Raw genomic sequence first — 26,879 nt, 5'->3', positions numbered from 1 at the left:
ATTGCCAGACCCTTTCCGCCATTATACTTCCAGCGAGAAAGGGTCTGACTATTTGAAGACTACCCAAACACATTGTGTTGTCAAATGCTTATGAAGACAGTCCATGCACATTTAAGTACAAGAAAGGCTACTGCCAAACAACACATTGAAATCACAATAGACTAGCTAGTACTGTACTAGTATTATATACACATTGAGCATACAGTACTTCTTAAGACTTTAAGAGCGAACACGTTTGCCTCAATCCATGCCATGCTATTAATGTATAAATGATAAGCATGATACACCCTAAATACCATTTACGCACTGCAATTCTCCAATCCATTACTTTCAGACTTTACAATTGCTGTCCCGCTATTCAACAACTGATGGCCTTTCATGAAATTTCTAGTGACAGTAATTGCAGCATTTTGTTGATGAGGCTTGGCATAGGAATGCCCACCAACTGCTGACACGACAATTGCTGTGACAGCAGCATTATTACGATGAAGAAGAACTGGTGACGAATGCGGTGAGACTGGAGCTGGTCGAACAATGTGAGGGCTATCAAATGGTTGAGCTAAAGGAGAAGCAGGAATAGATGCAGCTGCAGTAGGACGTACTGGTGATCTACACAAAAGATGTAGTGAAGACAAAAATCAACAAACAAGAAGACGATACTGACTGTGTAAGCAACGGTGGACATGGCTGGTCTTGAGGTTCAACCATTTCTATACATACGGAAATGGTGAGTTTACATACTCAACAGTCAAAACACAACACACACACACACACACACACACACACACACACACACACACACACACATGTATCGTTACCTAACAAATGTTGTTGCATTGCCTTTGGTAGCATGTCCTGTGCTTCCTTCAGTTGCTGAGGTGTGCAGTGTCCATTCTCCATGCCAAATGCCATTCCCATTCGCTTCAAAACTTCAATGTCATCATGAATCTCAAATGTGTTATTAAAGTCAAACAAATATTCGGACCTACAAATTCAGCCAAACAGCAAATAATTATACAATTATAGCTTATTCATTAACAGTAATATTAACATAGCCATTTGGTCCAACAATACATAAACAGACTGAGTTCTCCCCACCAATACATTAGCATTTCTCATATTTTCTTCTTGGCCATCATGTTAACTCTGTCCTCTTAATCACACATCTATCCTAGTATAAACTTTGGGTGTACTCATTGGACTATCTTTTTTTCTGGAAAGGCTAGGTTGGATAGGGTGGAAAGAGACAGGGCACGTTTGCCAGTCGAACAGAACTTTTCTGAAAGGAGATAGACAAAGCGGTAACAGAGCGATGTGAATGGTTAGAATCAGTGCCGAATCATTCCAGGTGTACGTGGTCTTTGTGAGATAGCCATTTCGTCTACTTTTCCACCTGTTAGAATGTCTACTAACTCTTCGGGAGTTTTCTGCCAAACGTGAGAAATCAGCTGACATTCTCGTTTGCACAGACAATCCAGAATAATAGCAAATACTGGTCTGGTTGATTTGGAACATTAAACACAAGTCTTACACGTCTAGGTGCTTTTTCTATCCTTTCTATCCATACTGATGGTAGAATAGGTCCGAAAGCCTATCTGCTCTATCCTTTTTCAGAAACAGAAAACTTAGCAATCGAAAAGCATAGATACCTTTCCAGTCTATCCGTTTATGGAAAGGGTATGGGAAACTGATCATTTTATCCAGAAAAAGAAAGGTACAGTACCAAATAGAACACGGTAGAGGGCCTTTCCACTCTATGTTTCTAGAAAGGTCCCAAACAAATGTGCTCTTTGAACACTTTCTAATAAAATGTCAGAAATTGGTTAGAGCTATGCATGATCCTAAATGCATGGTACTGTTCCGAATTCCAAACGCACAGCAAGGTGCACAATGCATGCAGCCTTACATCTCAATTACTTTGTGCATTCAACCAATCAAAGCCAACCAATTTCCTTGCATTCAACACAACATCGTGTGTGAGTGAGACCGTGAGAAACTTCTGTCACTTCAATATGAAGAGTTTTGTCAAGACTGCTTGAGATACCTGAACGCTAACCATTACAAAGTGATCAGGTGGTTGTCTCATATACCTGCTAGATGGTCCTGTAAATTCAAAACCGGTGAAAATTGTAGGCGATGAATACTGCCTCTGTCGGTGTTGAGGACCTTATCCACTGCAAACAAGGCGACTGGCACAGTGGCATACTATAACTAGCTAAGAATGAATTGTGTAAGCATGTGGAGATGTATTAACCTCGCAAGCCGCTCACACATGAATCACACAAAGGCAGGGAGGGCTTGAACCATAATTGCTAGCAAGAAAGGAGGATACACTCAAAACCTTAGGATTACCATCTTTGTGAGAGTTTGTCAAAAAAGATTTGTGTATGCAATAGTGTCTGCAATTTCATTAAACTAGTAATTGAAGCTGTGTTTACACCCTCGCTTCCACAGCTATGAGCTATCTGAAAACCACGATCGATAGAATTGTTGTGAAATATGAATTTAGACACCAATTTCCTTTATGCACGCTACTTGTAAAATCTATCTAAAATCATACACATTGTTTCATGTGACTGCAAAGTTTGTAAATAGTCTGTAGTCGTCAAAGTACAGTAACGAGAGTTATCACATACACGACATACATATCACTCATGGTCACGCAATGTTAGATTCCATTTAAATGTTGTGAACCAAGAAAGCGATTGATTTCGAGTTAGCAGTTGCAGACAGGTAAGTTCTGTTGTGCAACTGTTCTAGTAAAACTCAAATCACAAATAATGCTCGATGATTGGATTACATTGACGGCATGGCACATTCTTGACCATGACAGACATAGTCACAAGTACACTCATCCATCCACACAGCCAGACCAAAAGTCAGTTAACCCTTACATGTTTTGAGTATGCTACTCGCTTAAGCTACAAGACCTTCACAGAGTCCCATTTCTTATGGCTCATACCTGTAATTACGCAAGCTAGTGCTCTGCACAGTATGGTTTGTACACCAAACGGAAATGAGCAACCCACGGGTGTAGCCTTAGACACATATCCACCTCCCCCACTCTTTTCCACAATCCTGGGAAACCCCGGCAGACAATATCTACTGTCTGTTGAATGTGACAGCTTACTTGTCATTTGATATCCTGCAGTCAATAACAGTCTTTTTGCTGGTGTTGACTATGATAAAAGGAAGCTGTATAGCCGTGTTGTGAGGTGGTATCTCATCACTACACTCTTTTTCCCGATTCCGCTTCACCAAATTTAAGAACGCAATTTGCTACAAATCGACAACACAGAACCATTACCCGACAGTATGACATACAATAGAACAGTCGAACAAATCAGTGAGTCCACGTGTAGTGTAGCAATTGTCAATAACAACTAGTCTACACATTTACCATCAACCTCTTAAGCTGCTGATCAACTGCGCTCTATTGTTTGCAAGCAAAGTCTCTACGTACAGTACTACAAATTTGGATATGTGTCTTCCATTTTACACTATATGCTGCAAGCGTTAACACAACCAGCTTGGGTAATTGGAAATGATACAACAAACTAGTGAGTGAGTCAGCAGTGAGCTGACATACAGTAAACAATACCACAGGGTGACTGTTAAGCTGTACAAAACAAAATGGTATGACTTCATATGGCATGTCATCACCTGCTGAATAAGTTCCCGAAGCTGCAGTTTCTTCTGTCTTATTCTGTCTTCGCTGGCTTTCTTCTTTGTCTACAACACAACACAATATCAAACGCAATGACATCCTTAACATTAACTCATATAGTACTGATACTGTAGCACATCTGTCGATCACACTCCCGGTGTCTGTCCATCCAAACGTAATTTACTTGTCACGATCCATTGTCTGTCTGTCTGACTATGTGTCTGTCTGTTTGTCCATTCGTGTGCCTGTCTGTCTGCCTGTCTTTGTCTGTCTGTCCATATGCAGGGATCTCGCCAGAGCCAGCCAAGCCGGCAAATTGCCGGCTGGCACTGTTCGTTGCTGGCTGAGAGAGCACAAGCAAGCGAAAATGCAAGCTAGAATTGGGACAAAAGGGTTTGAGCCTAATATGATCTGTTTCTTCCAGTCAGATTAACAATATCTTCAAATGCCAGCGCTTATAAGACAGAATAACCTGGCTCTGTAAATCTTATTATTGCTAACAGTTTGTTGCACTAGCACTTCTACTCCGTCTATGCTACAGCCTATGCAGATTGGTCAGCAAGAAGTCTTACTGCTCTCGGCAGTCTATTGGCTAATTAACATGGTACTTTAATCTAATTGAATGACTAGGGCAGAACCTATTAAATCTGCAATGCATGGAGGAAAAACTGCAAGACCATGAGCTCTACAATGATATGTCTAACCTTCCTGTCAAAACTATATTCAGGATTTCCTGAGAAATTGGTTAGAGTAGACGCAGGGCTCAAAAAACCGGCCCAACTAGTTGTCGTCATTTGACGAGTTTCCAGAAATTTTGTTAGTCGACAACTTCATGTTGATATCAATTCATGGTGTTCAGTGGTATACCGCCATTTTGAAGCTCGCGAGAGGAGAGGGTATGAGTCTAGTGCAAGCATACAGTGCAGTATTCCATACTTCACAATGGCATGCAACCAAGAGTATTCAACACACTACCACTGATCCAATGGATACCACGACGTGTTACACTAGAGCTAAACATCTTCGCGAAGGCAGGAAAGACAATGATGATAGTTAATTGAATTAGTGATTAAACGCATACCACCTCTCTTGTCAAAACAAGGCGGAGTTTCAACCAGACTTCCACATATCACATTGCGGAAGTTGTCCATTTCTTGCTACTAAAATCATATCTACCCTATTTCGACCTACAGGATTTACCAGTCTCCACTTCCTCTCGTCATAAACTTTATGCCTTTACTCTGTCGGATCCTGAGATGGTTCTCACACACCCCGTTTCATTATCCGGGGTATGAGCAGTTTGTCAACTTAATTAACCTGCTGGCGTAATAATTTACTACGCGTACGTCATTATACGACAAATGTCCAAATGCGAGTGTCAACCGCAAAGCGGCACATGTTTCAGTACAGTACAGCTATCCGCCTGCATACTGAGAACGCCATTACAAACTAGTCATTTGACAACCTAGACTACAATGCTAGTCATCAGTTGTCAGATTTACCTCATCAAATGACGACTTGACAACCTATTTTTAAGCCCTGAGACGAAATACACTGCACCTGCTCTTGTGCGCCTGTTTGCAAATGAAATCTAATGTCATACCATGCTGACAAGGATATGATGTTTGGGTTAATCAACGACCAGCCCAAGTGGACATGCCCCTTTCAAACAATGTTTTGTTTTGCTGTGCATGTCTGTGAGTGTGTGTGTCGTGTCCATGTGTGTCTGTCTGTGTGTCCGTGTCCACGTGTGTCTGTCTGTCAATTTCCTTGGACAAGAAACTCACACAATTGCCTCTCTCGACTCAGGAGTATAAATGAGTACCTGGTCTTTGACTGGGGTAGCAAAGGTCCCGACTGCAACAAAGTCCATCAGCCACTGGGGTCCAGGTGGGACTTCGGGTGCCCACACCACAGTTGGCATCACAGTCGATGCTCCTGCGAGTACCTAGCCAGGCTACAGGAGATTGCTTAGCACGGCCCATAGCTCCTGTGTAGTGCACAGGAACCCAGCCAACTGGCTGGGGGGCGTAACCGTAACAAACGGTAGCTCCTTATCCATTGTCATTTGCATGTTCATGTCTGTGTGTGTGTGCGTGTGTGTTTGTCTATGTCTGTGTGTGTGTGTGTGTGTGTGTGTGTGTGTGTGTGTGTGTGTGTGTGTGTGTGTGGTCTGTTAATTCTGTTGATCTCTTCGTCTAAGTCACTCACTTTCTGATATGACTACATGCACCTTAAATTCAATCACCATAATGCTCACCTCAAGGTCAAGGCATTCTTGTGCTGAGTTTGTCGGCAGCCCAATCCACTTAATCTCCTTCTTCTCTTTAGATATGATATTCATTGCCATCAAAACATTAAGAGCATCATATACTCTCCGTCTGATGTTCTTTTGATCAAACGACTGATCACCAGATGATCGATTCGGATCAGCAAACTCCTTTACCAGTTCATCAGCCACCTACACACCACACACACACACACACACATGCCATTCATCCACTTGTGTCTTCAAATGTCCAGTTAAACATTTTATTATTACCATTCAAGATGACCTTTTGTATCCTGAAAAACGTATACTGGCACACTTTATCTGGCATTTTTATACCTGAACTATTGATATTTACTTTTTATTGTCTTCTAGCCATTGTTTCTGACATCTTATTATTATTCATAAATTGTAAGTGATGAGACGTACGCACAAGCCAGTTTTTAGCAGCATAACTTTTTTTATCTTTGCTTTCTCTGTCTCCCAAAACAGACCTAGCTAAATATACTTGACCTATTCTTCAGCTTCCGTCAGCTTCCCTCTGCCCCACATCTTCAATGTCACTTACTTCCCTGCTGGTAGATACGTACAAATGTAGGTCAAGTCTGACTTTTTGTCTGGTCTCCACTTGTTTCTTGAGGTACCTGTACATCACCATGATACCCACCACACAAAGTTGATAGCATCATATTGTCTTCGTCCGACATAATGTTGGCAGATTACATATTAGCAGCAAGTCATAGACTGCCAATTCAACAAACTAAATGCCTATCAATATTTCATCTCATAAAGTAATTCAACCAATACATGGGAGTGTTTCCAGTTGCTCTTTCATAAATGCCGCATGAGAACATACATTTCCAACAAAGAAAGAGATGCTTGCAAGCTTTTCAATGTGAGAGACCAAAGCATCTCAGGTATTTAGAAGTTTGCATGACATTGCTGTCTACAGTTCTTCTTCTGAGTCTTCAGTTAGTTCTCACTGTGTTTTCTAAAGGTACTATGTACTTAGTCTACTGTACTATCACTGCACTATCATCACATACATAAGCACTAAACCTGGCACAATTTTACTAAAGAGTATTTCAATAAAGTTTAACAGATAATTGTTGAAGCCTTAACATAAACTTTAAAATTACGGACAATTGTGTGTTTGTCGTTGTACCTCATTGTATGAAGTCACTCCTTTCTCTTTAACTTTCTGACACACTTTCATAGAAAAATGTCTCAAGCCCTTATTCCCCTTCTCAACAGAGTTTCTCCGCCGTTTACTGCTATCTCTGTAGAAAAAAGTAGCCAAAGTTTAGGTCACCAGACAACACAACCATATGAATATACAATGTAACATACACTACTGTACGATACATATTGTACCGATATGATAATATAATCATACGATTCATGCCATCACCTCATATACAATCATCTTACTATACAACATAAACTCAGTTGGTCTAAATGTAATTAAATTTGAGGACAGAGAGAAAATGATTCTAGTTCATGGTCTTTGTGAACACAGGTCCTAAATAATTTCACTGCTTGTAGTGCACATGAACAGCTACATTTGCAAAGAGGCAAACAAATAAACAAACAGATACACAAAAGGAAGAGGCTTCCTGGTAAATGTCCATTTCTATGCTACCTTTACATAAAACACTTCAAAGGCCAAATATACTAAATATTTCAAAAATTGACAAATTGTTAGTCAACTAATGCTCAAGTTTGTCAACCATTGGTAAGCTCAAGACTGTTATCTGTAGATTCTCATGTTTGTGTATGTGTCTGATTGTAGACTTCATTTTTAAAATCTTTGCTATTAGTGTATTCTAGTCTAATGTCTGCACTTGAAAGACGACAATCGTAATACATCCATTGACATCCTTGTGAAATACACAAAACCCTAGTTTGCTGCTAAGCTTAGTGGCGTGCCACAAGAGAACCATGTCACGTGCTGCCACTGCCCTACAGTGTTCACAATATTTGGCATGCCATGTGTTATCTGAATGTGGAAGTACGAGCACCTGTTTCTGCTTAATCCACCATTTATGATTCCCTATGCTGCTGCTACTGCTGCTGTTTTGGAATTATAGACATATTAATTAAACAAATTTATGAATGCAGGTAAGAAAGGTTACAGCATTGATTAGTCTTCTGTCCATATTGTGGAAAGGTGACTGTTAACTCTAACTGAAGGAAACTGCTGGTGTCTCAAAAATACTGAGCTACTGCCATCACCTGACAAACACTACCTTCACAATATCACTGCCAAGCTCAGCAGTGATATTGTAAACTAAGCTAAACACATTATAGACACACAGTATGACAACAGTGGACTAGGCAATCATATAAACAAACCACACACAAAGCAGTCACAAACTGTTGACGACAAACTCAGAGAAAACCATACCTCCATACTCTACAAAACTGTAATGCACCACAACACAATGTAAGGCAGCACAACTCTCACCCATCAACCGCATCACCATCTGCTTGTGCTTTTCTCTTCCTGTCATTTAGTCTAACACAGTCAAAACGATCAAGCAGTCCAACAGACGACTACTCATTTTCACTCACCTAGACCATGTGTGAGTGTGTGGAGTAGTCTGAGCGGCCGATGCTGCTGTAATAAGTTGTATAGGGCTGCCACTGGCAATAGGACCTCTCACTAGAAATGGGGTAGCAATGGTAGTCACTTTGCTTTCTGGTTTTGGTAGAATGGGACTGCACGTGGTCATGGCTAGTCTTATTGGTGATCCTTGAGATGACACAGGAAGAGCAACTACCAAATTCCCTGTCATGGCAACCACTCATAAATGAAAGAATAGCAAATCATTGATTGGTCCTCATACTGATTCCTGGCTGCACAATTTGTGATGCTACCGGTCTTGTCAGCACAGTTTTTGTCTGTGACACAAACAGAGTACGTTAGTTAATGCGTTTCTGACGCGCTTCTACGTGACTACATTCTTTCAAAAGTTGAACCCCGCCCACGCATGCGGCAACAAACCAGCACAACCGACCAATGGCGTTGCGTTTTCGGCATTCTGACATTGGTCAATCCCGCCTCTCAACCAGGCACATTCGCAGCCAATCGAAATACAGACAACAATTGAATGAAATAAAACCCGTATCACAAATAACGACAAATTCAGACAAGTTGAGATGAGGGCCCCGCACAAACTCGAAAAATCAAAGAATAACGCTCCTCATACTTGCTGAGACGACGTAGCAACTTGAGACTCCGTCGACGTCTGTGGGCTTGTCATATTGAGTGAAAAGAACCTAAACAAGAACGAAACACGACAAAATGTGAGACAACGACCAAAAAAAGGCGACACGTGAACGGAAACAAGTAGAGTGAAAGAGACAAACGGCATGCAGCATGTGAACTCAAAAAAAGGACACACGGCGCAAAGCGCATGAAAGCAGACAACGAGCATCCAATGGTGTGAGAGATGTTGAGGTGTTAGAGCAGCTACAAATTGTCCATATCCACAACAGCGAGCCTCTAAACAACATCCTACCAAAACTATAATGAGACGCCGTCGAACGGAATTGTTTCGGCTAACAAACGCGGCAGATGAAGATCGCGACGGTCTGACAAACAGCACGCGACCAAATGACCACAAAAAATCGTAATGCGTCGCGCTCTACCGCCGTATGACATCAACGTCGCTTGCTCTATTGAAGTTGGGAAATTTCTAACGTTGTTGCATGAATCTCGAGGTAAACAGACCTTCAGCTGCGTTTTGCTGCACCTCTGGAACGCGGTACGCAAACGACGCGGAACGCTGATTGGTCGGATTGATTGCTATCCCGGATAACCGGCACAGATTGAGCTGATATCAATAACAAATTCGGCATGTCGCGCTCTTGTCGCCAGCTTGCAGTTTGGCGTCTACCGTTCGCGCGGCTAGTCAGCAGAAGCTCGGAGACGAACGACAGCGAGCGGAACTTTAATGCGAGAGGAAGACCTCGCGAACATTCCTCTAATTATGTGCAGTCTCCAGGACGGCAGAAAGCGGCAGTGAGTCACACTTGCTAGTCTACTGAAGACACTTGAATGTTGTCCACGCATGTTTAATTAATGTATGAAACATATGGGTAGTCGATTATTTGTTCTGTCTGCTAAGTCAACGATATTTTTTTGCTGCAGTTTTGGGAAATTACATTCTACAACAAAGCTAGTGCACACATTGAATTTGTTAATTAATGTTTATTTATATTTTTATGTTGAGGGGCTGGTGTGTGTGTGTGTGTGTGTGTGTGTGTGTGCGCGTGCGCACACGCGCAATTTGTTCTATCACCATCAAGGAGCCTGCACTTGGACCTCTTGGTAACTCTAAAATTAGTCTTGAATTTTAATTTTTAAATTTTAATTTTTATAATAAACCAGTTGGTTAAAAGGACTGGTTTTTAGGACTGGTTTTATGGCACCAGGACAGATCAAGATTTTTAAACTGTTGACAGATACAAAGCAAGAGATCTTAACATTTTAAAATTTTTACAACGGTTGACAACAAATTGTACCAATGAGCTGACAGAGGTATAATAAGCATCTCTCCCTGGATAGGTGCTTGGATGCTTAATCAGGCACAAATCATCTTTGAATTTGTTTGATTAATCATTTACTAAGCGCCTCTCATGTTGGCTTATCTGAATAAATGGCAACTACCGAGTTCAGACAATGTGTAGCCTGAAAGTTTAGTATATACACTTATTCTAAGTTCGAGGTTTTATTATATTTGTGCCTATTATTATTTGTATTATTGCAGGCAACAATTCGTCATCTGAATGAAGAGTGGAGAAATGTGTGGCCTCTACCTCGCTCCTATGATCATCAAATTGTTCACCTCCCTCTTCGTATGGGGCGAGCCAACATTCCGGGCATGATGCCACCTCGAGCTTTCAATAACGCAGAACTAATCAAAGTAAAATCACATTTGAATGAACCAACCCTGTTTTGTTAATATATTTAGTGACGTTCATTGAATAGATTCCAAACTTTTTTCATCTAACTCCTTCTCACATCGAGAAACATTGCAAAGCTTTGAGAGGTTGAATTTGAAATACTGTCTACTGTAATATCGTTGGTAGATTTCTATGGCACATGCTGCCGTGCAGGCTTGTTGAAACCATTCCCAAAACGAGTCGACAAAGATCGAATACTACGAATACATACACAGAACTACATCTATCCAGGATCAACAGTTAGACATCCAGGAGCGAGGAAAGTTAGACTAAAGGTTTAGACAGTGTATGTACTATTGGAGTACGAGTGTTGCAATGTAATGCGATGTGACTTGTCAGGTGTATGTGAAAGATCTGGGCTTGGATGAGACAGCAACAAAGAAATTGATTTTGTTGGCGGGATCTCGATACAACAAGGAGAAAGACGAACTGACATTAATCGGCGACAGGTAACTTCAGTCGTGAACAGTTGCTATTCATTTTGTTTTGTCTGTACAAAAGAAAACAATGAGATGTAAGTGTAAACCAAGTTTCATTACTTGCTATAACAGAGGGAGTACTCGGTGAATGATACGCTTTAATTAATATAGCAGTTTCAAAGATGGACGTGGCTGGTACAATCCAATAAGAATGATATCATTTTACAGTCGAATGCAGGATGCAGAGGCATAGCCAGGCATACGCAAAAGTCACAAACGGAGCAGTTGGCAAAGGGGTGTGGTCCATTTCTTTATCAGAGCATCTGCCAGTCTCTGATCTCTTGAAGTTGTGTAAAGTACCATGTACTCAGGAAGTTCAGTTAATGTCCTGTACAGTAGTATTAGGTAGGTACAGTAACGTTCCCTGATAATGGAGTGGCTCATCATGGCTAGCGTGTGCTAGTCTACTACGTGAGCATCAAAGTGATCAATGACTAATGAGGTATTACCGTTGCTGTGGACCATATCTCCGCTATATGAAGCAGCTGACTTTGGATCTGGCTACACTACTGGGATGTTGTAATCGGTAGCTTGAGCACACTGTCTCTATCGGTCGAGACTACTAGTAGTCCAGTTTGCTTTAGGTTCCAGTTACATGATCATAGACTATTTCATATCAAATGATCATGCACGCACGGTGTATGAGCAAGAGGATCTCACAATGTGAAACAGGTAGTAAACTGGAAATAGACAAAATCGTTTCTCTTGATGTGAATTTAGTCAGCCATCTAACTCCAACTGATTCCCATTCTATAGATAATATAGCATAGCTTCCATGCATACAGTACTGTGATACGCTTTATTTTCGTTACTAATATCTCATGCTCAGATACTACAGCATCGAACTATAGCAGTGGGGATTGTAACAGTCGGACATAGGACATTTGTCCAACCAAAACACGATGTCCTAGTCAAATTCAGTTAGTCAGACAGCATGTCCAGCCACAAGGGTAACGCAAACCTGCTCGATCAAACGAACTTATCCGTCTACAGTAGATTGAGCTCAGTTGGATGCTGCTACCATAGTCGTCACATCATTCAATGGATACATTTTTTGATACACCTGACACCACCAACAAAAAGAGAGGATCTGCCTACAGGCGATACTTAATATTTCACATAATTTGGTGAGAAATTAATTTAGTGTGGTATAATTAGCAACTTATAATTACAAATATTAATTAGTAAATTAAATTAAATTAACTTTATTTTACAATTTTTAAAAATTGACTTTACTAATAACGGAACTTGTGTCCAAGTACATTGAGTGATGTCCGACCCACTTTACAATACAAACGTTATCCCCACTGATTAGTGTGCTGTTATAATGTGGTATACCACCTTCATATGAAGGGACTGAAAGATCTACCATATTTATACGTTTTATAGAAGCTAGATATCTATATAGTACTTTTTGTACATAGTTGTATATAGGATTGATATCAAAGGCAGTTTATGTGATCTAATTGATTATTGCCAGTGAATGTAGTGCCAACTACACTGAAACTGGTTATTGCATCTATCAGGCATGCTGTTTATAGATGCCATAGCACATCAATTATTAATCAATATGTGAGTTACTTTTTCCATATATAGATGCACAACATGGTCTTGCAGCACTTGTGAAATACTCTAGAGCCATAATTGATGGTCTGTATAATTATGCATTTCATTTTGTTGCAGTTGTCCGACGAAACGGCAGAACAAAGACCACGTGATGTATCTACTAACCGTCTTGTGCCATGAAGCTTGTGTATGTCGTGTTTGCTGTAGAGTCGACTGCAATAACAAGTTGATTTGTGATGTCTTGCAGAAAGGAGAGAAACGAGAGAGCGAAGACGAAAGAGCAGGCAACAAAATGGTACAGCTGTAGGCAGTAATGAATTGAGACTGTTAATATATGATGATGTGAAATCTAACTTTGAAAATAATGTGTATAGTAGAACGTTTGTAAGTGATCTGACATTTAGTTGAGTTCTTGTGTTGCAATTGTATCAATTGGTTTTCGTATGTTGTTTAATCCGACTCTAGCGGTCAACAGTCAGTGTGCTATGTGATAAGGTTGATTGATTAATATTTTTGTAACTGATATGGAGAAGGTTCGTAACCACTTGCAGTTGGAGCAAAAGTGAAAGTGTTTAAGGAGTTACAGTGTGTGTGTGTGTGTGTGTGTGTGTGTGTGTGTGTGTGTGTGTGTGTGTGTGTGTGTGTGTGTGTGTGTGTGTGTGTCAAAATGAGATAAAGGGATGCAATATAATACTATTATTGCACCTGATCATAAAGCTTCGAACACAACTGAGGCAGACCAGTATTTCTTATGCCCATCATAGACTCATACGGAAGGCTCCAATTGCTTGTCAACTACACTTCACTAAGAAAAAGTTACAATCCAAAAATCACAATCAGCAAGAAACTACCTAATACTGTTTGTGTGGGCGATCTTACTATATTAGAGGTTTTGTGCAAGAGAACTACCAGCTGATTATCTAATCACTTAAAGGAGCATTCTGGAGAACTGCGCAGCTTTAGTACGCAGCCGAAATAGCGAGGTGATCCAGGGAGTTCGCGGATGAGTACGATCGACGACAGCGTCCACTGCCTCTAACGCCAAAGAATCTCACAAATCGCACGAAAAGAAGGTCAGTCTGAAAGTAGCACGACAGTTTTCACCGTTCTTGGAGCGACGGAAAGAACAGAGACCATTTCCGGGAATGTGATTGCGTCGTATCTGACGGCTCACAAAAATAACGCTTCACTTGGCGGACGAAATTCTTGAAACGGCCCCGTCAGTTTTTGAGTTTTTAAACGTTCTTAGCGTACATTTGTCGGGTTTGCTCTGAGATAGCGCCCAGATGCCCAACTTGGTTAGTATAGATTTCCCTTTAGCGAGCGAAGGCGGAGCCAGCATCCCAGCGCCTATTTCCGAAATGCTCCTTCCAGTACTGTCATGATCAAAGTTTGTGTATTTGTAGTTTCAGTGTGATGATAACAACTGGTTGATGTATGAACCAGTGTCTTCATTGAAATTAATCTTTCATTTTCTCTTCCAGATCTTACCATGTAACTACTGTATGGGTACACACCACAGCAACTATTTACAAAATAATATAATCTGGTGTTTTGATGATTGACGTTTGTGCACGTGATTGTATGATATTTCCTCTCGGAGACAGACTCAAGTGTCGAGGGATGACCCGATGAAATATTCACCATTCAAACAAACCGCCCGACTGTCGATGCTCCAATCAGGGTGCTGCTCCATGTTTGTCCGTCCTCGATAGCGAGACGTACGTGTCGCGATTGGTTCTCAGCTAATTAATGTATAGCGGTTGGGCACATCCCGGATATATTCGACTTGCACGTGCATTCTCACGTGCATTGTAGGCAATTCACGTGCACATCCCTATGAGCGACACGTGCCATCAAGGTTACAAAAACGTGTTGACTCTCACGACAAGGGTCATCGATCGAAACCTCCGCAAATATAAGTATTTTTAAAAGAATTAAATAAGTATTGTTTGAATCAATACATAAATTTTATTGATTTAATTAAGTAAATTAAAATGTGTAGTTTCGCGTGGCCAGACTCCTAGAGGCGAGAGGCGCGGAGTTAAAAACCATGCTTACCCATTCCAAGCGCTTGGAATTCCTTTCTGCAGGAGCATACCATCATACCATAGAAGTCTCTCTTTACATGCTCCTGCCCCTCTAGCTAGCTTGCTTTGGTCTGCTTTGTGCTACGTGCTCCTCTAGCTCTCGCACTCCAAACGTCTGGCCACGCGAGGCAACCCAAAGATAGCCTAGAGACACCTGTGTGTGTGTGTGTGTGTAAGTTGTCTCCACCAGGAAGTGTAGGCTGGATCGTCGAAGCCTACACGAGAAATGGCTTACGGTGGGTACGAGGCGTTGTTTGTCGAGTCTCTCGACAAGGACTACGAATGTCCCATTTGCCGACTGGCGTTGAGAGATCCCGTACAGACGCCGTGCGGACACACTTACTGCAGCACGTGCTTTCACCGAGCCACCACAGATGTACAGTAAGACTTTTCTAGTCTAGATAGCACTGTTTGCTCATTGTTTATCTGGTATGAAAGTCCAATAAACTAAATGCTGTGTTCTCGCTCAGAGTCGATTGCCGCAACCGACAATTCTAGCTACCTGCTTGTTCGTATGGTTAGGGTCTGGTGTATAGGCCAGCGCTCAAACAACACGCATCTGCAGTATGACTGGTATGCATAACTACGGCTGCCACTGCCGTAATCTAGCCTCGCCCCAGACGCAGTGTGGATTGCAGGCCCGGATGCGCTGCCATCACGATGGAAGCGCATCCGGGGCTGCAATCCACACTAGTAATCACAGATTAGCGGATACTGTACTAGGTATGGTGAGTTAGTCTCGCATGCCTCTATATATATAATTGGTCATCGTGAAAACGAGTTACAAGTGGAAGAAAACGAGTTACAAGTGGAAGAAAACGAGGACCTCCAATAGACGACAGTGCAAAACTACACTTGCTTGCTCGCAGACGTCCTGGGTACACGAGGATATGTGGCTCTGCGGCTCTGGGCTGCTTAGCCTCGTACCCAGGCCCTCTTCTCCGGGTGCGCAAGAGGGCCTGGGTACCAGGCTACTGGATGCTACGCCACTGTCAGTCACAAAGAAAGGGTACAAAAGTATTCATTACGTTGAAGGCATTTGCAGAACTCTAGTGCTCGTACCATAACTACAGTAATTGACCTCACTTTGTGTGCAGGATAATTCAATTTAATTCAATTCACTTAAGTCTTGTAATTTGAATTTTCTTGCTCGCAAAATGGAGTACTCTGTAGGATCTCTATTAATTGAGAGATTATGTTTGTTGGTTGCTCATGACTATTTCGTCATGCCTAATCTAGACATAGACGTCAAGACGAGAGAGAAGGACAAGAAAATGAACATAGTGATGAAGAGGAAGAAGAAAGTGAAGACGAATTCGAAGAATTGGAAGTAGATGAACTAGACGAAGAGGAAGAGAGACTGTGTTGTCCCATTTGTAAGCAAATGATGCATCCAGATAAGGTACTCAAATTTTAATCTGGTTGGTAAACTAGCTTCCGTATTTTGTGATTGCAGGTATTTGACGATGCTAGACTGAAAAGGAAAGTTTTATCTCTTAAAGTCCATTGCACTAACAAAAAGTTATTGACATCTGATGATGAATCGGTTTGCAACTGGACTGGCGAGTTAGTATATTATCAGGTACACTAATTGCAACCACCATTGTTAGCTATGACACAGACTAGAGAAGACTTGGATGGACACGGACACACACACACACACACACACACACACACACACACACACACACACACACACACACACACACACACCTCTATTCATTTGAGCAATTTTCTGTATCAACTAAATTGTATCTCTACATATACGTATTATAGAATCATTTGGGCTGTTGTGACTACGAAATAGTTTCATGCACAAATGACTGTGGAGACCAATGTCAGCGAGTTAAGCTCGAGAACCATTTGCTTCATACATGTGTTCGTCGTACTATTTCGTGCTCTCATTGCAAACTTAAAATGGAGCAGAGAGAACTACGGGTCAGAAATACACCATCACCAAATTATATGTAGACAGACGTTTCTCATCTTTGCCTGTTGACTTAGACTCACTTGACCGTCTGTCCAAAATTTCCCTTACCATGTGAGCTAGCCTGCGGACTCAACATTCACAGAGAAAACGTACGAACTACAGCAATCTGTGACCAGTTAGATGGTATTTGAGACACGTCTTGTGTATTCAAACAGATGCGGCAGCATATTTCCAAGAGTGGAGAATGTGCCAACACAGTTCTTCCATGTCATTTCAAGAATGTTGGATGTATTGTCACGGTATGCTCTTTTTGTCAACTTCAAGCATCATAACCAATGACCGTGTCTGCTCTTAGTACAAGAGATGTGAGCAGGATGAACACCTGGGCAGCAGCGTATTGCAGCATCAGAAGATGCAGCATGATGCAATGACACAGCAGCAACAGATCATGCAGCGTATGGCAACTCAGCTGCAATCGGTAACAGAGCAACTCTCTCGATTGACAACTGTAAACGTGGAGCTAAGGGAGAAGCTAACGCAAAAGGATAACGCAATGAGGTCACTTCAATTATCAGTGTGGCAAGTACAGCTAACTTCCGAGACACCAATCTTGTCGACGTGTGGTCATGCTATGGTAAGAGTTAATATCAAAGAACATGATTGGTACGAAAGTCCACCATTCCATGCCCACAAGTCTGGCTACATGGCCACAATGATTGTTTATCACACTGACTATGGAAGCGCAAGGAGTAGACAGAAGAAGATGTGTGTTGCGTTGTGTCTGGCAAAGAGCAAGAATGACGAGCGCTTAGAATGGCCATTCAATAAATGCCACCGCATAACATTGCTTGACCAACAAACTAGCGATGTCTGCCACCGAGAAAAGGTGATCGATCCCATGACATTGGACGACAGTCTGGTTGACTATTGTTTCAATAAACCAGGTAGTCGGGATCAGTCAGCAGTAACTGACGAGTTAATTACACGTCGTAAACAACATGCCATGCTGTGTGTCCCACATGCTGTCCTTTACAGAGGCAACTACGTGAAAAATGACACAATCATCATCGATGTTCAAATCGACGATTAATACATTGTAGTGTGGCATTTATTGATAACGTACGGAATAAGGTGTTTCAATGAATTCCTACAGTGATCTTTTACACAAAGAGATGTAATTTCAAAATTTGGCATTTCAGAATTTGTCCACATTGTATGTAGACAAGTGCTGTGACTGCCCATCTACGTTTGAAGCCCTCTTGATCTGACAATTCAAGGCAATTTAGCAGGAGGCACAGGGGCAGGAGGAGGAAGCTCCTTTGAATTGGGGGGGGGACATTTTGTAACAAACTGCCACCATTTTGATTTTAACTGGATATGGTTGGTTTGTTATTGATTAATCTGTGACAGAAGTAGCCAGAGCAGCATGCACTCAAATAATCCCGACAATGTGTATCAAGCAAGTCAACTGCAATACCATCGAATGTTATTTCTACTTGCAAGCAACAAAACTTCCAAAGTATTTTCTTCAATCATCGTTCACTGAAACAAAGTCCCATTACATAGCGTCCAGTATTGGAGGGGCGATGCCCTCAATCCCGGTATTGAAGGGGCAGATGCCCCTCCTTCCCCCAGTTCCACCACCCCTGTGGCAGCTTGGCCAGAAGCAAGCAAACATGATAGGCTTTTAAGATAGAAAGATTTCTTTGGGCATTTGACTGTATCGACACATTCATCTTTGACACTATTCATTCGTTAAATTACAAATCCTTCTACCGATTTTGTCTGTAAAGTACTCGATGCACAACTGTCAACTCCTCGATTGAGGTTGGACTTGGTATTAAACTAAAATCTAGGGGTTTGACCTTGGTTGTTACTTCCTTTGTCTTGGTTATTCTCTTGGATATTACTAAGACCATGAGGCATGCTGCTTCAGCACAGTTTGTCAGTTTGTAGCAATCAAAGACGAAAGTGTGTAAAGACTTCAAAGTAAACTGACTGAGAGTTCCAACTATCTCTGGTGTTTCACTTTGCAATGAGACTTCACTGATTACCTCAATCAATTGAATGTTTGACCAGCAATTGAACAACTCACTGTATGCAATAAAGGAACACCTAGACCCTAGACCTAATTTAACCACATACCTCACACATTTGTATTCTTGATCCCAAGAGCACATCCATCACTCAATTTAAGCCTAGTTTAACATTTGTTATTATGGAATATTCCCTGATCAGATACCATGTGTCAGTCAGTTAATTATTCATCCAGTAATCATTGTGTACAGTTTGCACTGCAAAGATGCAAGACAAGACGAGAACTAAATTTTAATCAACCTCATAATACGTCATTTATAATCCATTAGAATGAACTACACATGATTCAATCTGCACGAAGCAGCAATTTTGTCATTGAAAATACTATTTAGTTGGTCTAGGATAAGCTAGAGGGTTGCGATGAAGACTAGCATACGAATGATCAGGAAGCTGTAACCGACGAACAATACAGACACACATAAAGTAGGACATCGAGAAGAAAAAGAAAATTTAGACGATCTTACCTTCGCACCGATCCTGGAGTAGAATCTGTTTCTAAGATTCTGTGTGGATCGTGGTTGTATTGGGCTTGTATATGAATGAGGAGCGACGCTTGATGGTGACTTTATAGGTTCTGCGTACTCTTCGTTTTCGATTTGTTCGTTTCTAATCATATTCCCATGTCATAGACAGCCATACAATGTATGAAGCAGGATACTTTATCTTTTCACACTCAGCACGACTTCTAGCAGTCAAGTTCAAAAAACCGCCTACACAAGCAAAAACCTGTGAGTAAGTGCAGCATGTGTGTGTGCGTGCGTGCGTGTGTGTGTGTGTGTGTGTGTGTGTGTGTGTGTGTGTGTGTGTGTATGTGTGTGTCCATCCATGGGTGTGTCCATCCATGTGTGTGTTCATCCACGTGTGTGACCATCCACATCTGTGTCTGTCTGTCTGTCCATCCGTCGGTGTGTGTGTGTGTGTGTCCGTCAGTCCGTCTGCGTGCATGTCTGTGTGTCTGTGTGTCTGTGTGTGTGTGTGTGTGTGTGTGTGTGTGTGTGTGTGTGTGTGTGTGTGTGTGTGTGTGCGTGCGTGCCTGTTTTCATAGCAGTACATATACAATAGTCATCATCTTACCTCTTGCAACATCAAACATATACAACAACACAGATGACAGAAGAGCCACTAGAATAACAATCCATTATTCTATATCCACTTATTGACACCCAAATTCATGTCAACGTACAGCATAGCCAAGCCATAAAGAAAACTTCTAAAATAAGATACCCCTTCGCATCAAGTATCTTCCCCGCTGCTAAGGCAACAGTAGCAAGACCAAGATTCTGAATAGCCTGCATACTAAATTTTAAAAAATTATCAAACATAAGTTACTGACACATAAAACAGAAATGATTACAAATGACACACATCAAGTTCGATTAGTGCTTTGCTGTTACCAGAATTACGTGATTTACAATTACAGCAATGAATTGTATCAATACAGGCTATACTAATAATGTTTCATAAATGTGTGTGACAACCTAAACTTTACGAATGTCGGATGACTTTCAATTCACAAACTTTATGATTCTAAGATTTAGGTCAGAAAAACTAAATTCTTAATGCTCACATATTTGAACATAAAAATGATAAGTTTTATTTATTTAAGCACGTGTTATGTAGTCGGCGGAGCGAGTTGTCGAGCTAGTTGGTCGTACATGACGTGACCGTCTTCACTACTGTACCCTATTGTTTCATGCCTCGGGTAATGACAATGGACACTAAAACAGAAGTTGAACCACAAGATCACACTTGCGGAGTCATTGACACATAGTTGTAGGATGCATTACCAAGTCATTTTACAGCAAGCACAATATCATTGTGCACAAGCACATCAATGTTTATTATTTTATAGTTAAGCTCAAAACTGGACGGGCACATCCGAGCTTCAAGAAACTGAATTGGTCTTGCCATACAAGACAGAGGGATCAGCCATTTAAGTAACTATGCCTGCTTTTTCCTCAAATAATCACTGGTGTAAGACTAGATTTATTCGGTGTCTATTACAATTTGATTTATGGCTGACAACAAACAGATAGAGACTACTGGCATTGTGAGTGACAAAGACGCATGCTGGAAGTCTACGAATCTCATTTAACAATAAATATTTGAAATAACTTCCTACAAGGACCCACAAACAGACAGACAGAAATACAAACAGACAGACAGACAGAAATACAAACAGACAGACAGAGAAACAGTGTACCTCGAGATCAGTACACTGATAGCAATAATCGCCCAGACATTGCTGTCTTTGATGTGGGCTCAGGCACCAATGTAGAACTTGATGTACCCTTGGCTCATCCTTGGGCAACAGACACATTGTCCCAAGCTTCTAAGAAGGAGGGAGCAGCTGCTGCAAACATGGAGAACAGGAAGTTAACCAAATATGGTCAAGTCACTCTCCCTAGTGCGTCTTCCTTGACACTTGTTCCACTTGTGTTTGAGCATTTTGGCCATTGGGAAGAACGAGCCACCAGATACCTACAGGAATTATCAACCAGGTCGACAGATGATAATGGGAGTAAAAATGCTAAAGAATTCATGTGTTACTGGAGAAAATGATTCCCAACTGCACAACAACGTTGCAATGCTAAGACTATTGCAAGGAAACTATCACGCCTTTAAAATACCCAAAACTGAGTATGATAGTTCTGTACATTGCTAGAACTCATAGATAAAAGGCTTTTATCTATGAGTTATATAGATAAAAGGCTTTTATCTATGAGTTCTAGCAATGTACAGAACTATCATACTCAGTTTTGGGTACATTAGTTTGCGAGGTGCATTGACCCTATTGGGTCTCTGGAACATTTTAAATAGTTTTGGTTGTAATAGCATTCATTGATGAAAATATATGAAAAAGACAAACAGACAGACGGACAGACAGACAGACTATTGGCTTGGGTAGTATTTGGTTGCTTTGCTTAGATGGTGTATACTAGATCAACGTTTGAAAATATATGTATTGACAAACAGACAGACAGACAGACAAACAGACAGACAGACTTGTGGCCTTGGAGTAGATAAAGATGACAGTAGCCTGGACATCACTGAACAGTTGTAGAGGTTTGTAGTAGCCACCATGCACTCTAAATGGCAATCTATCAAATATATGACAAACAGACAGACAGACCAACAAATACATAGCCAGACAGCAAGAGGCATATGTCTAATAACAAACTCATATAAATGTTAGACAAATAAGAAGCATTCAAATGACACTACACAATCGACATCAATCGAACAAGCTGTTGGATATGTCCACAAACATGTAACAAGCAAAACTGCAACGAGTATCCTTACAATCCGTATGCTGTACCGAGCTGCTGTTCTGGAAGAGCAAAGGCTACCATTGGCCACAGACTACATGCCAACATTGAATATCCAACACCCATTATCACCTGCAATAGTCAGACACAATACAATGCGTCGTCAACAGTCAGGGACAATGACCGACTGACCATCGGAATCCAAGGATTGATGAAGGTGAATGTTAGAATGGCGTGACAACCAAGAGTGATAACAACAGCAGCAATCACTACGACATAGATATACACCCGTTAGTACATATCACAATTATCTCAACACTCCAGCATGCTGTCGATGTGGTGTGTACACAAACTGACACACACACACACACACACACCAAATTATGATGGTCTTGCATAACAAAGCAGCATATGACAAATTCAAAACATACGTCTTCTTACCCCAAAAGATATTTTTCCCCAATCGATCAATAAGGAATCCAAAAATGGGAGAAGCCGCAGCAGACAAAATGTACACGATGCTAGACACATACACAGCAAATACGACTCGTATAACAGTTTGCTCGTCATCAATCGTCACAACCAACTTATCACTCACCCATCAATAGCATTCGCTTCACTGTCCGAAAAACCATATTTAGTTGTAAAAAATACCCTAAAATATTTTCATATTTTTAAAAATATTTTGTGAGTTCACTTGTCATATTACTCACGTTCCGGCACCAATGAAAACGAAGACAGAAACATAATAAGCAACGCAGATGATGAACAGCGTATAAACAGTGATTGGAAATTTCTTCACGTCGGACAATGTAATTTTCTCTTCTACAATGAAAGTGCCTGTCATGCACATCGACGTTAACAAAAACTCACAATGAGTATCCGACCGGTCGAGATTGTCTTTCGTTTAGTCAATTTCTCGGCTCGCTTGTCGAGCACTGCCAGGATAATAGCAAAGAGAAGAGACAGACAGCACATGCCGACACCTAAACAAACAGTGTACGACATTGTTGACGTACACATTAAACAGAAACGAATGCCCAACACAATGGTACATAACATCACGTCATAACTGATTCAACTGCTACAGCAAAAAAGCAAAATCGTCAATTGACACACAAAACAACTGCCTTGACAGTATCCACTTGATCAATTTGCGGTCCACATTTCTTCAATGTTTAATACAATTGTAAACATTTAAGTCAATCAATACTATCACATTGAAACAAACAATTTGAATTATAGAGCAAAACCTTTGTTGCGACTACCTCAGTAGTGCGACCACCTGGTTAAAGCAACAATTTCTCTGCGTGAACCAAATTAATGGCTAACGTGACCATTGACCCCTGTCATGGTGACCAAGCCGAGGCCTCAACCTAAGTCGACTGGATGCAACTGTGATTAGAATACATCAGCCTTTCTATGAGATAAATTTAGTGTTTAGAAGACTGAGGCCAGCTTTGCATTCCACTGCAAGAGTGTTATCTCTGGTATTGCACATGGCCATGAAGAGACGAAAAGAGACGAACCTCAGCAAGAGTGTTAAAGTTATCAAACTTGTAGGAGAAGGGAGATCTGCGGGCATGTCTTGGTCAAACATCCAGAAGGCCAATATTTCTACTAAGACCACCTGTCTAATGTGAGTGCCCACTAACTACTATTTGTGGAACTGTGCATGTTGTATTACACAAATTTTACTGTAATCCCTTGATTCTCAATTTGTGACTCACCAACCATCAAGCTGAGACCGAGTACTTTGTAGCCGGGACTAACCACCTTCGCTATTGCCTTGTAAATCAGTTTCATTATATTGAAATTCACCGTGCTACCCTGGCAAAGTAAGACAAACTCGACAATTCAAAAGAAAAGCTCTTGTAATGGTTGAATAATGCTTACTACGCGAGCAATACTGAGCTGCAGACCAAACACCATGTTGAGTTCCTTGCCTTTGAACCAGATGACTGCGTAGTTGTTTTGTGCAACACACAGTGACTCACCACCAATACTAAAACGACAGTTCTTTCTGCATAAGGCATAATCAAGCATTGAAAAACACATCTTCAAACAGTAAACCAACAAATGCAACACCAAGTACATGCATAATACTATAGATACTAGATACATAAATTTATTGATATAAATGATAAAAACATCATCACATGTACATCATGCAACATTAAAATGTGAGACATATAGATAGAAAATCATTGGATAGACTATTTTATTGATTTCGAAACCTGTTGACACTATATGTTGTACGAATGCTTGGTTGCAAGTAATTGTTGTTGTGTAGCTATATGGCAATAAAAAATATGATAAAATAGATTATTTTATTGCAATAAATGAACTTCACTATACTATACTTAAAGTCATCAGTTCAGATATTGAAGTAGTCAAATATAGTGTATTCTTACAAGAATTTAAGCGGTCAATCTCTCTACGAATTACTCTGGCATTACATTTATGTAACTATTGAAATTCATCTATTCTATTAAATATGTTCTGCATTTCACATCACTGACATGGTCCATCCTCATTCCTTGACTCTTTTGACAGAGCACCAACATAGAAATCCGCCTCTACACCATGCCCCAAAATGTTCAAACCCAAGAAAGTGCGGACTTAATGAGGACTAGCTGTTCATACTTGCTTATCTTGGCATTTTCTCATTTAGAAGCAGCATGGCCTGATATGATAGCAGCTGTGTTAATGACTTCCTGAGCCCAGAATGAGTCAATGATATATAGATAGACAGATGTAAAGGAGAAACATCTCTGTGTGTTCGTTTGTTCTCGATGGATGGTTACGTGAGTTTTAGTCCAAAAATTGACAGAGATGATGCATACAGTAAACCTTGGACTGTGTGTGTGTGTGTGTGTGTGTGTGTGTGTGTGTGTGTGTGTGTGTGTGTGTGTGTGTGTGTGTGTGTGTGTGTGTGTGTGAGTCATTACATACATGTTATACAGATGTGTATTAGATGTTTTTAACATTCTGAAATCAACCTTCCTTACCCAAATACAAAGCGTCCTGCTTCCATTAGCCAGTAAGCGTTGGTCAATGCTCCCATTGCAAACAAGATCTCAAACAAACTGTCATCACTTTCCACATCGCCACTACACAGCACAGAAACTCACTTGCCCACCAAGTACAAAAGTTGCAAACACTATTCCACCCATTCTAAACACCACACATTATTTTACATTTTTCTCAACTGTTTGCTAAACCAATTTATATCAACCTGACTCCCAACTTCCGGTCAATGAGTATGCCACCAATGAAACACAAAACGACGTTGGGCCACGAGTAGAGAGAGTACAACAGCATGTATTGACTATTCGTCACACCCATATCCTACATCACACGCATAACCACTAAAATTGGCAAGACGAGGACTGCAAAGACACAAACAGTTGTTATTTGCTGCTGCAAAGCAGCCGGATTGTCGTAGCAGAAGTAACTTCCTGTAACGTAGATAACATGGCACAGTTTCTTTAGCTAAAACGTGTATCTCGCGATTCTGACCGAAATTAAGCATGCAGGTGAATATCAAGACGATAAAACGGTGAGGCCCGCGACGGGGATCACACAACAAAGCTGGACCACATCCTCTCCATTCTTCGTCGTCGTCGTCGTCGTCTTTTTCTTCCTTCTTGGTTAGAAGAGGTTTTGTCTCTGCGGTTTCAGCCATGTGCAGAATATCCCGGACAGTTGCCGGACACAATTGTGGCACGTGAGTCACGTGTCTGTCGGTTGTAATCACTTTGTATTCACCTTGATTGTATTCACTTTGATTAGAAGCCTAGCTAGCTATTGCTGCTAATGTTTTTAGTTTAGTTTTGATCTCTAGGTTTGCTCTCGAATCACTAAACTAGATTGAGAGTAGACTGCTACCTTTAGTAAAGAAGTTGCAATTACGTAGCTATGTTTACGTAATTTAGTAGGATGGGATGTTTAGTGTGTTTGTTTTATTTCTGTTGCCCCCACTGGGAACTACGTCATTGTGGCGTGCCATATGTGGCTTCACAGATAGTTAGAGTGGTAAGGTGCGGTAGCGGTCAGTCATTCACGGACTGCGGTATTGAGTTGTCCTGTTTTGATTTATAATAACTAACAGAGTTGTGTTATACGTGTATGTTACACGCGTGGCTATCTCTACAAACATAACAGTCATGTACATGATGTGAAAGAAAATTCACTAATAATAATAAAACTCCGCTTGGCAATAATAAGGAATTTTGGCTAGAATGTAGACATCATATCCATTACCAACAAACCATGACACGTGACACACCTAAATAACCAGAATTTGGAAACTGTTTGGCTTTACTACATTGTTTAAACTAGCCAAAAGCAACAAAACTTGAATTTGTGTGCAATTGGCAAAACAAACTCTAGAATTGTTTTCCAGTAGCATGAACACTCATGCTACACACACCACAAAGTAGACAAGTACTATTCTCATCACCTCTAAGAATGGCACTAAAGTCTGCAAAGTCAGGTGAAACAAGAGAACTCTCAGCAACCATAATAACGATAACCAT

At 40.9% G+C, this 26,879-nt stretch overlaps 4 protein-coding genes across 5 annotated transcripts; 2 read left to right on the top strand and 2 right to left on the bottom strand.

Moving 5' to 3' along the window:
• Window positions 1-145: 145 nt before the first annotated feature.
• Window positions 146-9,722, bottom strand: LOC134196391 (transcription factor Dp-1-like). Of its 2 annotated transcripts, none has more exons than XM_062665505.1 (12): window positions 9,673-9,722; window positions 9,149-9,218; window positions 8,786-8,840; window positions 8,511-8,727; window positions 8,404-8,454; window positions 7,102-7,216; window positions 5,928-6,128; window positions 3,664-3,732; window positions 3,131-3,279; window positions 819-985; window positions 665-710; window positions 146-609 (listed from the first exon to the last, which is right to left on the bottom strand). In XM_062665505.1, the coding sequence occupies exons 2-12, from the start codon at window positions 9,200-9,202 to the stop codon at window positions 300-302; spliced, it is 1,434 nt and encodes a 477-aa protein (XP_062521489.1). In that variant the 5' UTR covers window positions 9,203-9,218; window positions 9,673-9,722; the 3' UTR covers window positions 146-299. The 2 variants fall into 2 exon arrangements, with proteins under 2 accessions (XP_062521489.1, XP_062521490.1); XM_062665506.1 differs by lacking the exon at window positions 9,673-9,722 and adding an exon at window positions 9,591-9,609.
• Window positions 9,723-9,787: 65 nt separating this feature from the next.
• Window positions 9,788-13,453, top strand: LOC134196680 (small ribosomal subunit protein mS35-like). The gene is made up of 7 exons (XM_062665893.1): window positions 9,788-9,963; window positions 10,712-10,867; window positions 10,933-10,993; window positions 11,061-11,182; window positions 11,247-11,356; window positions 13,070-13,139; window positions 13,200-13,453. Exons 1-7 carry the CDS (start codon window positions 9,799-9,801, stop codon window positions 13,257-13,259), a joined length of 744 nt encoding a protein of 247 aa, XP_062521877.1. The 5' UTR covers window positions 9,788-9,798; the 3' UTR covers window positions 13,260-13,453.
• Window positions 13,454-15,209: 1,756 nt separating this feature from the next.
• LOC134196468 (TNF receptor-associated factor 6-B-like) lies at window positions 15,210-18,267 on the top strand. Its single transcript, XM_062665604.1, has 7 exons — window positions 15,210-15,423; window positions 16,282-16,444; window positions 16,499-16,624; window positions 16,819-16,980; window positions 17,047-17,121; window positions 17,188-17,271; window positions 17,328-18,267. Exons 1-7 carry the CDS (start codon window positions 15,269-15,271, stop codon window positions 18,060-18,062), a joined length of 1,500 nt encoding a protein of 499 aa, XP_062521588.1. The 5' UTR covers window positions 15,210-15,268; the 3' UTR covers window positions 18,063-18,267.
• Window positions 18,268-19,275: 1,008 nt separating this feature from the next.
• LOC134196314 (major facilitator superfamily domain-containing protein 1-like) lies at window positions 19,276-26,055 on the bottom strand. The gene is made up of 18 exons (XM_062665414.1): window positions 25,861-26,055; window positions 25,747-25,799; window positions 25,577-25,689; window positions 25,473-25,515; window positions 25,350-25,417; window positions 24,235-24,343; window positions 24,069-24,168; window positions 23,226-23,324; window positions 23,052-23,163; window positions 22,937-22,993; window positions 22,780-22,859; window positions 22,531-22,607; window positions 22,373-22,470; window positions 20,253-20,365; window positions 20,144-20,191; window positions 19,728-19,779; window positions 19,534-19,675; window positions 19,276-19,459 (listed from the first exon to the last, which is right to left on the bottom strand). The coding sequence occupies exons 1-18, from the start codon at window positions 26,024-26,026 to the stop codon at window positions 19,394-19,396; spliced, it is 1,596 nt and encodes a 531-aa protein (XP_062521398.1). The 5' UTR covers window positions 26,027-26,055; the 3' UTR covers window positions 19,276-19,393.
• Window positions 26,056-26,879: the final 824 nt, after the last annotated feature.

Source organism: Corticium candelabrum, chromosome 21 (assembly GCF_963422355.1).
Source record: "Corticium candelabrum chromosome 21, ooCorCand1.1, whole genome shotgun sequence".
NCBI classification, from domain to species: domain Eukaryota; kingdom Metazoa; phylum Porifera; class Homoscleromorpha; order Homosclerophorida; family Plakinidae; genus Corticium; species Corticium candelabrum.
Note: the sequence above shows the minus strand (reverse complement) of the source record. Positions and strands in the feature narration are given on the sequence as shown.